The 15,012-nt window shown below is 39.1% G+C and overlaps 1 protein-coding gene across 1 annotated transcript in view; it reads left to right on the top strand.

The window, feature by feature from the left end:
- The first annotated feature begins 833 nt into the window (after positions 1-833).
- Positions 834-15,012, top strand: part of EHD4 (EH domain containing 4) — an 886,342-nt gene continuing 872,163 nt past the window's right edge. Inside the window, exon 1 of the mRNA XM_044074173.1 lies at positions 834-1,248. Within this exon, the coding sequence (XP_043930108.1) occupies positions 1,022-1,248 (227 nt within the window). The 5' untranslated portion in view covers positions 834-1,021. The remainder of the gene's footprint in view (positions 1,249-15,012) is intronic.

The following is a 15,012-nucleotide window of genomic DNA, read 5'->3' as shown; positions in this document are numbered from 1 at the left end:
AAACAAATACATTTGGAGAACAAAGGTCCCAAATAAGGGCCATTATAAAATGCATCACTGAAATTCACTTAAAAGTTAATAGAACAACAACTTGAACATGCATTTTCTGAATAAGTATGAAACTTATTTCTCCTACTATTGACCGATTGCAATCCTCGGTGATTTACTAGACCCTGGAAAATGTTAAGAGGGATGGAGCTAAAATCGGAAATTATATAAAATCGGGGCCAGGTGCGAGGCACGTTAGTCGGCAGGTCCCCATTTCATTGGAGTCGACAGAAGGATAATTCAGTTCACATTAGGAACATTATTGAATAAATATGAGATGTTTCTAATGTATAATGCATTTAACACTTTTCACTCACAAGTCGCGTCACAGTAGCAGAGTATAAATGGGCACTTCTGAGCATTTATATGGTGGGAATTGAGAAGCAGTATATATCTGAATCGCGTTACTGGCGTATAACGCGTGAATACGGCTATTTACTCGAAAAGAAAATTAAATTTATTCACTATTTCCTATTAAGCACATTTTTATCGACTGACGACATATCTTTTACCTCTCAAGTCAAAGCGCGGAATGCAAACATTATTCTGCACTACCCAAAAGCTTTAATTCAAAATAATTTATGAGGCGTTGGTTTTGCTCTAAACATTGCTGTACCTTATCCCACACTCTAGTCTGAAGAAGTACTTTTAATTAACATTTAAGGTGTATGTAGAAAGTCCCCACCATCAAAGAACATTTAATAATTAAGGGAATAGAGCAATCCCATCTGGCTTATGAATATTTATCAGCCTTGAAGTGTGAGTTGGCAGTGACGTCCTAGAGAAGTGAGAGAGAGCAATCAGGAAAGACAAATGGTTTTCGCCCATGCGTTGCTGTGAGTCACGGGGTAAGCTGTCAGTTTCGGAAGCCGAATAACTACAGTATCAGCGCGAGACATCCCGTTTCAAAAAGGTGGTTAGTGTTGCTATTTGATTTACAAGTAGCTTACAGCGGAGGTACATACGGACAATAATGTTTAGCTGGCTGGGGAAAGATCCTGGCCGCGGTAAGGATGGAGACGTCCTGGAATCGGTTGCGGACGGGCTCAAATCTCTGTATACGCGTCGGTTGTTGCCTCTTGAGGAGTACTACCAGTTCCACAACTTCCATTCGCCGGCTCTTGAGGATGCCGACTTCGTTAACAAGCCAATGATACTACTTGTGGGACAGTATTCAACTGGCAAAACCACTTTTATCAGGTAGGCTCTTGAAAAAGCAAGATCGCTCAACCCTCACCTTCGAAATGTGTAAAGTGTATTTAAGACTTACTCATTTTCAAGTTTGCGACATGGGGCGGATGCCCTAACTTCCGGTTTATAAAGTGGGCGGGGCGGGTTTCTGTTAACAGGTGTTTGTTGGTAAACAGTCGCGTTTACAGGTTTCCTAATGTGTTAAGATTGTTAATTAGGCGAGGTAACAGTAAACTGAAGTCTGTTATAGGCTTTTCTAGTAAACCGCTTGGTGTAGTATCAGAATATTTTATTAAAGTTTGTGATTTCTTCTGATTATTATGATGGGGTAGGATGAATCCCGTATAGAAAGATTTTCAGGGAAGGTGAAGGTTTGGTCCACTTAGTTTCGAGCCTTAGTTTTTTTTCCAAGTTTTGTGTTGTAGACGCTTTTGTCACTCTATTTGGTTGCAGTCAGCTGCAGCATGCACCATGTTGTGATGCACACTTCACATTCAGTTTTGCTTTGACATTTCAGGCCGTTTACATTACACTGCATCAAATTTCTTTTCCCTACATGTTATAGTTCCCAAGACCGTCATGTGTTTTCTGTCATTGATCCTCTGATCTAATTTGGTAGTACTGTTATTTTGCTTAATTTGAACATTAGTCCATGGGTACAATTAATTTTATTTATGTATGGACAGTACACACTGATATGTTTTATGCACCTTTTGCTGATTGCTTTAGTCAACCTTTTTATATTTTTTTTGAGTAGCTGAATATTCTGTTTTCCTATGTAAGTCTTGATTTCCTCGACTTTCTCCTGTGACATAGTTGCATTGTGACCCATAATTCTTCCAGGACTTCAGTTAGCTTCTTCAGTTACTCTGTCTAATCAACTTGTTTATATGTACCTGCACGCAGGTCTTGTATTGCACTGTTAGGTTTTATTAATGTAGCCAAGAAACATTCTTTGTAGTATTGAAAGTGTGTTGTGCATGGACTTTCTGAAAGCATGCTGTGAGGACGTATGATCAGCCTCGCTCAACACCTGTTCTTTGTATATGTACTCTTAAAACATATTTCTTTCTCAGTTTGAGGCTGAGGACATTTGGTGTGTTTGTTGTTAAATTCTGTTGTTATGTCTTATTGTATTATTTTATGCATAACTATTCCCTCCGTTTCAGATGGACTGTCGTTTACTTGCAGCACATTTGGTTTAGTAATTTTGTAATAGTTAACAGTAGAACTGTAGTTGAGTCATCTCGTATCCAGTGCCGCTCCCTGATCTGACATCACTCAACACTAAGTAAAAAGAAAAAAAAAAGTCTTCTTTGGTGTGGGTCTCCTTCATGGAGCACCACATCACCTCTGCAATGCTCAACATTGTCATGAGGAGGAATAACCAAAAAAAAAAGAAAGAGGGCTATTCTTGGTGTTCACAGTTGCACCCCCAACACCTTGTACCCAGAACATCTGCTCCCTTCACTTCACCCTAGCTACGCTTCTGCTTATCAGTGCCTTAATAACATGCTTCTTTATTATTTTCAAAATCTTATCCTATTCCAGTGACCATTCCCACTCTGATTATGTGGTGAAACTTCCTTAAAGGCATTGTTATATCTGGCATCGACTTTTCTAGGTAGTGTACCATATCTGAAAATCGTATTAGAGTCCACTTTTTGTGCAGTTAGTGTTTGTATTTTTGGTTGTCACTTTCTCCGTATCTGTTTTTAGACCTTCTGAGGCTAATATGTGATCCATATGCTTCAGAAGTGTTACACAAAATCTAACGGATTTTGCTTATCCTCAGATTATATAGTTTTAATCTGTATGTCAGGGTTATCTGCTCTACTCCTGCTCAGTTTGACCGACAACCAGCAAATGATCGGTAGTAATTGAACGCAGACCAGTAAAATGCCAGTAACATTAGCTGCACCATCCAGACCTTCAACAGTCTGCTCATTTGCTCTTTGAAGCACTTCTGGAGTTGATGAAATACTAAAGGGTAGTCTGAGAAATCTATATCTCTGCAGACACATATGCAATGAATAAAGCTTTGGGCTTCCTGATCTGTCTTAATCTGACAGAATTAATGGTTAGTATTTAAAACTGAAAAGGACATTACATTGGTCATATTGGAACAAATTCTTTATTCAAAATCTTGTGGGTCTGTACAGATTCTAAGCTTGTTTTTGTCACTGCTGTAACCACAGTGTTTACTCGTTCAGTAGAATATGAATGCTTTACAGTCATGGCCAAACCCTTTGCTGTTTTAAGCATGTGCTGTTTTCTCAGCACATGGAGTATGGATAATGCATGTGGATACCTTTTAATATGGTTCTGTATGGATATGCATCCTTGCTCAATAAATCTGTATTTCTTTACATGTTTCTTCTAACTGCACCCTAGAAATCTTATTCAGGTGACCAGGAACTTCAAAGTCTTGCTTGAAAGAAATTTCAGCATCAGAAACAGTGTAGGTCACTTTTGGGATTTGGGCTAATTTAACTGGCTTGTTTTAAGGGTGTCTGGTGAGCACATCACTAGGGATGATAACACATGATTTCTGGCTAATCCTCCTCCAAAGCTGATAAATAAACTGTACTATTATTTCCCATCTTGTAGTCGGTAAAACAGTAAGCAATAATATCCTAGAACAGTTGTTTTTTTTTCCTCCATATAGTTGCTACCTGGATATTGATTCCTCCCCATTAGGTGTAGTGAGAATGTTGCAGTACATTATGAATTCCCTATAGTGTAGTTTGCAAAGAAAAATAGAAACTACTGTATTAACATTGAAAAGTTACCAAGGAACTACAGATTTCTTTTGTATTTCTTATCTACCTTCAGCCCAGACCATTTTGCTGAATATTTATATATTTATTTATTTTTGGTCACAAGCATGCTGACTAGTTCTACTTTCTCTATTTGCCTTCACTCTGCTCGGGCTCACTTTGCTCCCCTACCCTTACCTCTTCTCCCCTACCCTTGCCCCAATTCTCACCCATCCCCATTACATCTGCACTTATATACCATAGCCACTCCCATACCTGTACATAAATCAAAGCCCCCTTTCATTATCTTACCATCTGACCCCCTTCCCATCTTATCCCTATCTTCCTAAATCACTCTGTGTACCAACCCATACACTTTTTTATAATTACCCAACTCCTCTGTCCTTATAAACTGTTCACCTTCATTTCAAACAGTCTAAAACCATTTCTCTCAAACAAAACCTTGTAGCCCTAGTATCTACTCTACCACAGAGTACACCTTACTCCTTCCACATTTACTTCCTTTTTGTCCCAAGACATTTGCTGTACAATAAAATTAGAAAGGTAACACAACAATTAATAACTTGGTTCAACTATTCCATCATAATTACTTCCTCATATAAAACTGTACTCCTTACACTGTACTGTCATAGCCTCTAACAGAACAGTTCCCTAACTTTTCTACTAGATAAACAGTTAGTTCTCCGTGTTCTTAGCTAAAATAGTGCCTACAGTTCTACTACTCTCACAGACCTTATTTCCCAATAAAGATCTTATCGCCAATATATTCATCTCTAGCTTAGACTACACCAAATGTGCTTTAACTACACATTGCTGTTGTAGCAGTGCTAGCATTAATTGCACACATTACCTTATGTCATGTCAACCTAACTGAATCAACATCCCACCATGCCACCACTCCCTCTTATTCTCAAAACGCTACTTCATTCAGTTTCCTCATTTCTTCATCCATCTTTAAAATATCAACCACTCATTACACTCCCTTCTTATCCCTACCTCACCACCACTGTCCCAAGCCGCCTTTAAAATATGATAGGTACATGGCAAAAGTCATAGAAAACATAACCTTTATAGCATCAGACTGTCTCTCAGTGGAGGTGAACATCCTATTACCAGTCCACCAACTTCTTATAGCAACTCAACCACCTAGAACCCCAATCACTGTTACACCATGTTACATCTCCCTAGGAGAGCTGTTGTTACTAAGCATAAATAATGTAAATAATATTACTAAAAAAATCCATGATCTGCACGCCATTCTTTCTCTGTATTCACCAGCTATTGTGCTACTAACTGAAACATGGCTCAAACCAGACGTTACTAATAATGAAATCTTGGCACCATGTTATAATGTCCTACACAATGACAGAAAAAAGAAGGGAGGTGGCGTAGCAATAATGTTTAAAAATCACCTTAATGTTGAGACTTTAGGTCTGGCCACCCATTCTTTTGAGTATACTGAAGTAATTCTTGCCAGACTAAAAATTAATTCCCAAAAAACTTAACATAATTGGATGCTACTTCCCACCCGCAAACAGCATATCCACTCTAGAGAATTTACTGTACTGGGCCTCCAGTGCACTTCCACATGGAATATTGTGCTACTAACTGAAACATAGCTTAAACCAGACCACCAGGTTATAATATCCTACACAGTGACAGAAAAAAGAAGGGAGGTGGCATAGCAATACTGTTTAAAAATCAGCTTAATGTTGAGACTTTGGATCTAGCCACCCCTACTTTTGAGAATACTGAAGTATTTCTTGCCAGATTAAAAATTAATCCCCAAAAAACTTATTAACATAATTGTATGCTACTTCCCACCCGGAAACAACATATCCACTTTAGAGAATTTACTGTAATGGGACTCCAATGCACTTCTACATGGAACTATCATCATAGGAGATTTTAACATTGATTGGCTAACTTGTAACTGTCATAATCCTACTAATTATGTCAAACTTCATGGATTTACTCAAATTATCCAGTCTCCTACAGGAACTGACAAGTCATCAAAGAGACAGTCAATTCTCGAATGGATATTGATAAACAATCTCAATCCCTTTATTCTAGCTGCCTACCAGATGGTCTGAGCACCCACCTACCAGTCTTTATACTAAGGCTTCATACATATCGGGCTAAACTTAGTGCTTATCGGAAAGTAAGAAACTTTAACTCTAAACTTCATCAGAACTCATACAAAGGTTGCAACTGGGAACCACTTAAGCTACTAATAATAGGATCATATGAAGTTACTAGGCTAATGGCCCTGGGGCCCTTACAAGTCTAGCCAAGCGTTTATCCCCAAAAAAGAAACTGCAGTCAGCACCTGTCACCCCTGTCAGAGGGACACAGCTGGAACCCCTGGGACAAATTAGTGGTTTCCCATCCACTCATCAAGGTTGCTCTTGAAGAGACTCAGTGACGTACTATGTTTGGTGTGTATGGGAAGTCTATTCGAGAGATGGGGCAGCCTCTGGGAGACATATCTCTTGGCAGGTTTTGGTAATGTCTGATATTAGATTTAGGCCTTTCGAGCAGGTAATGTGCCAGGAGTTAGACTTATGGATATGGAGCATCTCTAGTAGGGCAGAGTCTGAGATTGCCTTGTAGGCGAGACACAGATCACCTCTGAGCAATCTGCATGATACCAAGGAGAGTGATAGTGATTTGAACCTGTTCACATAGGACAGGTGTTTGAGGCCATGGATTATCTTTGTGAGGTATTTCTGTGGTCTTTCCAGCTGGTGCAGGTATTTGGAGTGGTACATACCAAACTGGGCACTGTTCTCAATTATTGGCCTAATGAGGGAGGAATACAGAGAGGTAATAATCTCCTTTTTTTCTGGATGCAGTCCCTTTACTTATGAGATGAACTAAGTAAAAGGCTTTTCTGACCACTGCTGCTACATGATGGTCAAATGTGAAACTGTTATCAACCTGTGAACCCAGGTCTGTCACCACAGGTTGTGTGTTTAGTGGGTTGCCGCTGATGTGGTAATCAGTAGGGGTCGTGTTTTTGCTGAATGGTATGATAATACATTTTTTTTGTGTTTAACTTAAGGCCATGACTTTGGCACCAGTCATTTGTTGCTTGAGACCCTCTTGTAGTGTGTTAACATCATCTGGAGAGTCGATAACTGCACCCAACTTACAGTCGTTCACAAACTTGGTCAGCCACAGGCCTTTTGTCTTTGCCTGGACCTCTGAGAAGTAGATGTCAAACAGTAGGGATCCCAGGACAGATCCCTGGGGAACACTACTAGTGACAGGTCTGCTGTTGGAGATGGAGGCATCTATTTTGACCTTATGGGTCCTGTTGGTGAGCCAGATGGCCACCTACCTGATGAGATAAGGATTTATGCCAAGTTGTTAACTTTTTGGTGGTGTCCGAGCGGGGGATTGTGTCAAAGACTTTTTGGTTAAGTCCAGGTAAGCTGTATGTACTTTCCCTCATCTAGGCCTTGGTGGCAGTGTCAAAAAAGTCAACCGGGTTCGACAGACAAGATCTGCCCTTGACAAATCCAGATTTGGTGGGGTCAAGTGCTTGGAGATTGCCTATGTCCTTGTTTATGAGGTCCATAATAAAATGCTCCATGGCTTTACAGATCAGACTTGTCAAGCTAATGGGGCGATAGTTTCCAGGGTCAGTAGTGGCACCACCTTTGTGCAAGGGGATGACAATGGCAGTTCTCCACTCTGCTGGAATGAAGCCTGTACTTAGACTGTGGTTGAATAGGGTGCTCAATGGCAAAGCTAGTTCTTGCTGGAGATAGTATCCCAGGCTGTATTCTGCACTAATAGCCTCTGAAATTAGGGATCTGGGGACCCAAGTTGATAGCAATCTCTCCTTTGACAACCACATTGCCAAAGTGGTTAGAAAGACCTTCTACATAGCCCACCTCATCATGAAAGGATTCACATCTAGATCAAGAGAGGTAATCGTGCCCCTTTATTCATCCCTCATCAGGCCCATCATAGAATACAGTGCCCCCTTTGGGATGTACCTTACCCAACACCTGCAGCAATTAGAAAGACCCCAAAAGTACCTCACCAGGAGGATCAAGGGACTCAAACAGATGCCATATGCTGCTTGGTTAAAAAAACTCCAGCTGTACTCAGTTGCATACCGCCTACTTCGAGGTGATCTATGCCTGACATATAAAGCTATGTCCAACCTATAATTAATGGACATGCTCCACCTCAGTAAATCTAAATCCCTTAGAGCCACGTGCTCGAGGGACTTGAACCTCAGCACAGAAATAAATATAACATGCTGGAGGGACAGATTCATAACCCAGAGGCTCCCTTCGCTCTGGAATAGAATTCCAATTCATGTTAGGCAGAGCACCTCACTGACTCTATTCAAGAAGAATCTTGATGAGTGGATGGGCGATTGTAGGTTTGTACCGGGAATTACTTCCGTGTCACTATTAGACAGAGGCACAGTAAACTAAACTTTAAAAAGGGCACAGTATACTCAAATCAAGGGGTGGCATAAGCCAAACACAATCGGGCTAGGCTTATAAATGTCCCAGGGCAGATAGCCTAGTAGGAACCTGTGAACTATTAGGTCCCATGGAAGCTGTGTTATTTGCCTTGGATATGGCCTTTAACACTTGATCTACGGAGATGTGAGGTGCAGGACAAGTATCGGGGAAGTCTAATGTGCCTTTGGGGGGAAGGAGGTTCAGTGCAAACCCCCATCTGCTAGCAAGTTGGCGAAGTCAACAGGATCAGTGTAAGTGGTACCATTAAGTACTAATTTGTAACAAGCCTGGGCTTTCCCATAGAGGTTCCTGACATAACTGAAGAAGGCTTTGTGGTTTTTCTTTATTTCAGAGGCTAGTTTTTAACCCCTGAAGAAGCAGTTAAATACTTAATTTCTACCTTCTTAGACATTGTGAACTCATGCTTCTCCCAGAACTATCAGAATTAAATCCAACTTTGCTCCTTGGTTTAGTAAAGAAACAAGATAACTGCTGAAAACTAGAGAGAAAGTGTGGGATCAGTGGCATAAAACTAGGTTCCAAGCCTCTAAGCAAACACATACAGCTAAGAAGTAAAGCAAAGAAACTGGTCAAATTAGACAAGACTAAATACTACCAGAAGATACAAATGAAGCACCAAAACAGCCCTAAAAAGTTCTGGCCAGCCATTAATAAACATACTCCTTCCAGGTAAATCGATTGCACCCGTCCCAACTACTACAGATTCCTCAGAGAATATAGCTACCCAATTCAATAAATACTTCATGGAGTACATTCTAGCTTTATCTAACCCTCAGCACTGTCCCCTCTCCAAGGAACCATCTAAGTCACATAATAACAACAGGTTTACCTTACAACCTGTCTCTATGGTTATGATTAAAAAAAAATACTTAAAAAGCTAAAGCCCGCAACATTAACCACAGATAAACTACCAGCCGATTTTCTGAGAATTGCTGCTGATGCAATCACATACGCAGTAGCTATTCTTATTAACAGATCCACATCTGAAAATCTAGTCCCTGATATTTGGAAAATTTCCCATATTATTCCACTACACAAAGGAGGCAATTCAATAGAACTGACCAATTATCACCCTGTTGCTGTTCTTTCCCCTCTATCCAAAATCCCAGAGAGATGTATACATACACAAATAATGCAATACTTAAATACTCATAAAATTCTGTCAAATACATAACATGGTTTCTGACCTTTTCGTAGTACCACTACAGCTCTAATGTTTTTCGCAAGAACAGTAAACAGCCATAGAAACCATGGGAAATTTGTATCTGCGCTCTTTCTTGACATTTCTAAGGTTTTCAACATGGTCAGGCACAATAAACTTATTAATGTTCTTTCTGATCTAAACTTCAGTGAATCCTCTATTGCCTGGTTCCAAAGCTAATTATCATGTCAATAGCAGTCTGTTCAGTGGCAGCAGGACTTCTTCCCCTTACTTCCAGGAACTCCTTGGGAGTTCCCCAAGGTTCCATCCTGGGACCCCTACCGTCTTGTCTTTTTACTAACCACCTATGTAGTTGTACTCTACATGCATTGGTCATCCAGTGTGCGGATGATTCCACACTAATATGTACTGCTTCTTCGTTCAAGAACTACATTCACTAACACAAGCTTCCTTTCTTTCTGTTGAAGCATGGGTTACTAATTCCCAACTAATTCTGAACCCTAATGAAACTAGCTCTTCCTGTCTACAAGATGTACATCACCTACTCTCCCATTTAATATGTCAAAGAATAAAACTGTTCTCTCTCCTGTCACTCGCAGCAAACTAATCGGGGTAGAGATTGATTGTAATATGAAATTTGATATCTACATCTCCCATACCATAAAGAAAGTTCACAAAAAAACTAGGCGTTCTATACAGAAATAAGCAGTTTCTTACAAAAAAAAAAACACTTAAGGCCATAATTGCACTTACACATACCTCATCTGAACCCTTCTGTATGCTTCTCCACTTCTCTATAATCTTAGAAAGACAGGCATGGCAAAACATGATTCCTGTTACAACAAAATTGCCAAATTTGCCACAGATTCTCCTAATAGATCACATCGCTGTATAGCCCTAAAGCAGCTTAACTAGCTAGAATTCCCTCAGCTCCTCCTCTACAACTAACTTACACTAGCCCGTAAAATTCTGTATCACCCTGAGAAAACCCCAGCACTACAAAATCTACTACATCCGTAAACTAGTAATAGGGTTCTACTCTCCAGTAATAAACTCCTCCTAAATGTAACTAAAGCAGATAATAAGCTGGTGTATCCCTCTTCTCAAATTTTCCCCTTGTGTAAGCAAACAGGATTTGTGTAATGCCTCTAGTTTGGTTCTCTGACATGTGATATATTGGAATTGTTCTATATCTCTTTGGCATATAATATATTGGAACTGTTCTAGATGGTCTCACACTTTTTTGTATAAGGATGCTTTATTCTTACCTGTAAATTGTATGTATTAGTATCTGTGTATACTTTGTGTGTCCTTCATCATACTGTATACCATCGTTTTATTGTACAATGTACTGTTTCCTAAATGTGGAGCTTTTTCTTCCCAGGCCTCTGCTGAAAAAGGACTTGTGTCCACTCTGGCTTTCTCAGTAACTAAATGTAAAATAAATAAATGAGATAGATTAAATCAGTCACCATATTTTCTGATTAGGAATGTTAGTCTTTCTACAGCATGTTTACTTGCTAGTGTTGGAACCATTTCATTAAAACTGAAGTGCATGAGATTTTGATTTTTTTTTTTACTTTGAAATTTGTAATAATGAATATCTTAGTACCCTCATAAGTATGTGAATGTGTTTCCCCAGTATTTTGTGTTCCGTTTACTATGCAGAGCTGCTTATGCTTGCATTTCAGATAGCCCAGTTCTGTTTGCCTTCAGCATGTTATTGCTTTGTCAGTCTTTACTGCTTTCTAAGTTTCTGTATTTCACACTTCGGCAAACATTTCAGCTTCTTTCTCATTTTCAGTGTGTACAATATGCACATTTACAGAAACACTTGTTTTGCATTTTACACATTATTACAAAGTTATTTCTGCTACCTTATTACCCAGAGATCTGATTAATTGTAGTGTACTTCCGTCTTTAGTGCTCCCAGTCACACAGAGAATATATGTCTTTATTTTCAAATTTGCAGATTTTTTGGTCTTCATTTGAGCATCTTGTGGTTTTGTAGGCCATCACTATTATTACTGCACACATTTACCTTTTTGCTTCATTTTTATTTTGTTTGGCCAAAGTTTGTATTTCACAAATTCACATTTCAATGAATTATTGCTTAACTAGAAATTTTGCTCACCCTGCACACATTCAGTGCTTTGTCCGAAGTCCTATCTGATTCAACAGTTGACCACATTCATCATTTTCAATCCCGTATATTATCCTTTCCCTGATTAGTGAGATTAAATATATTTAATACCATATAGTTTTTTATTCTGTAACACATAGAAATGTTGCTTATTGTATCTTGTCCTGTTCATCATAGGTACTTGTTAGGTTATTTATCTGTGAAGATTGAGAAGCCTAGCCCCCTTTTCTCCATAGTGATTAGCCCTTATGGTTTTTAACATAAATGTCCAAATACGGGCCTAGCAAGCATATGTTAGATTAGTTACATTTCCCCCTGTCCACGGGCATCATTGGTGCTAAACCAGAGGTGAATTAATGGTTACCTATCCTTCTTATTCTTCTTCTTCTTCTTTCGGCTTTTCCCGGTTAATGGTCGCCACAGCGGATCACCTGTCCACTCATGACTGGCAGTGGAGTTTTACTGTGTCGAGTTGCCAGCCTGGCGCCCAACCGTTCACAGAAGGCACGCACAAACTCACACCTAGGGCCAATTTAGAGTGTCCAATCCACCTACAGCATGTCTTTGGGATGTGGGAGGAAACCGGAGCACCTGGAGGAAACCCACGCGACTACAGGGAGGACTTGCAAACTCTGCACAGAAGGCACCCCAGCCGAGGATCGAACCAGAGAACCTCTTGCTGTGAGGCAGCAACGCTCACCGCTGCACCACCGCAGATGCCCTAATGGTTACCTATCCATTCATTCAAGTTACATTTGAATAGAATAAGAGACATACTCTGCTTTATTTGGAGGGGAAGATGATTCCATAGAAGTGGCATTCTCTGTGTTACATAATATATATTCCTCCAGCATGTTTTATTAGTCTTATAAACGAGATTGAGGTTCCTTGAATAAATGTTTCTGATGCCTTTGGATGTTTGAATGTATAATAGGTCTGACAGAATAGTAATAGTGTCTTGTGAGGCAGAGATCAACTGTCAGTAGTGTGTATGAAGTTCTGTATCCTTAGTTTTCAGTGTTCTAGCAAATTTCCTCCCTATATACGTGACATTGCTTGCAGTGGATTCATTGTTTAGCCAGAACAAATTGGTGGTTCAGCAACTAAATAAAATCACAATGGGAAGTTTCACATATACTTCTGACTGCAGTAATCTTTCCAGCTCTCACTGGAAGTAAATTTCTTTAGTTTTCCTTTGCACAGCCAACAGTACCATTTAATATTAGCTTGTAGAAGTTGTAATGAAGCAGAGGCTAAGATGTTGCTCCCAGCTACATGCCTTCCTTAAGGTTTTATCCAGTTCCTAAACCCACAGTACATTGTCAGATCACTTACCAAAGTCTATGCAGGTCACATCTTGGACCCTTTTCTGGTTGATCCTGTTTGCTTATTTAAAGGACAGTTTGTTTGACATAACCATCTTTGTTGAGTTTTCATATTGCCTTGAGCAGTTTTATGTATCTCACTGATTACAAGATACTCAAAATCTTTTTTGGAAGTGATTCTTGATTTCAGATTATAGCTGAAAATGATTACCTAAGTGAATTAAAAATGAGGCTAGAAGACCAGTTGATAGTTACCATCTTTGTTTTGCTCTTACTGTCCTGGGAAATGGAGAATCACATTTGCTTTTTTTCTTCAGTTTTCAGGAAATTTACTCTTGTGCTATGATTTGTCAAGAGGAACAGATTGTGATTTTGTTGGAATTGTGGAGTAACTGTAGTCACAACCTACTGCCTTGTGTATCTTTAATTTAAGATTTTTTTCAGGGTTAATAAATTTTTAAAATATCTTTATTGATATCCTACATTGCATAGTGACATGAGAAGAGGAAACGTGCTGTTACATTTTTTTCCTTTGTACACATTATACAAATATGATGTTTGTCTCAATTATTCAATTTGATATTACATTGCTCAAGTCCTGCTGTCCCTGAAATATCACTCCTCCTGAACATTATTCTGTATGCATTTATTTCTGTGTAGTTTACTCCTCCCCTTTTCTAAAGATTAGTCTTCCACCTCATTTAGCTCCTTTACAACATTCAACAATTCGGTCACAGTTGGTTGTGCTTTTGCTTTCCATTTCCAAATTATTGCATTTTTGGCAGCCAACAGCATTAAACTTTGTAGTCCTTACTGTGTCTAGGCAATTTGGTTTCTGTATCCCAGCTCAAAAGAATAATTTCCTTTGTTAAAATAAATTGCTCCCCCCAACATTTCTGTCAGAGTATCCTGTAGGGAATTTCTAAAATCTTTTAACTCATCCCCCCCCCCCCAAAAAAAAAAAAAACATTACTAAATTTCTCTCTCTCTTTCCTATGACAACTCTGACAATTGCTGTCTACCTGTGAAAAATTCTCTGAAATCTCCTTGGGGTATAAACATACCAATGCAAACACTTCCATACAAAAATCTTAAATCTTCTAGATATTGTTGCTTCAAACAATACAAACATTCTCCCATTGTTTCTTTATATATATATATATATATATATATATATATATATATATATATATATATATATATAAAATATATATTGCCTCCCCTTCTCTTTTTCAGTCTTTTCTAACCTCCTTCTGATTGATTCTTATAGTTACAATGCAATATTTTGCGTGCCCTACTAATTATCTCTTTTATTTATTTATTTTTTACCACAACTTCTGAACGTGACTCAGCTATAAGCTACACCAGAGCTGGCTTTCATTGAACACTCTCTTGTCCCTTTTCTTTATACCTGTACTCTGTTGTCAGTCCCTGGTAGAGAAGGCAGTTTTCATCCCACAGTTCGAACTTCTGATTGTCCTCGTCCCATTCTGATTTTTTGTCCCTTTTCTTTATACCTGTACTCTGTTATCAGTCCCTGGTAGAGAAGGCATTCTTAGGCCCACATTTAGAACTTCTGATTGGCCTCGCCCCATTCTGATTTTTCCTCCCTAGTTTGTCTTGGTTCCTTTGCTAATTTTGGTCACTAAATTCCAGCTCTCTCTTGCATATTTTCTTTGTCCCTTCTTACAGTCATCCCTATTGGTAAATTCTCTTTTCCCCTTTCTAACGTTGGCTGGGTTCTGAAAATATTTTTGCTGTTTTGTACACATAATATTCTTATGTTACTTTTCTGCCTGCATCCAAAATCAGAGACTCTCCGTATTTCTTGACCCCCCCTGCATTTCAACAT

Source organism: Protopterus annectens, chromosome 6.part0, assembly GCF_019279795.1.
Source record: "Protopterus annectens isolate FY-2018-M chromosome 6.part0, PAN1.0, whole genome shotgun sequence".
Classification (NCBI taxonomy): domain Eukaryota; kingdom Metazoa; phylum Chordata; order Ceratodontiformes; family Protopteridae; genus Protopterus; species Protopterus annectens.
Note: the sequence above shows the minus strand (reverse complement) of the source record. Positions and strands in the feature narration are given on the sequence as shown.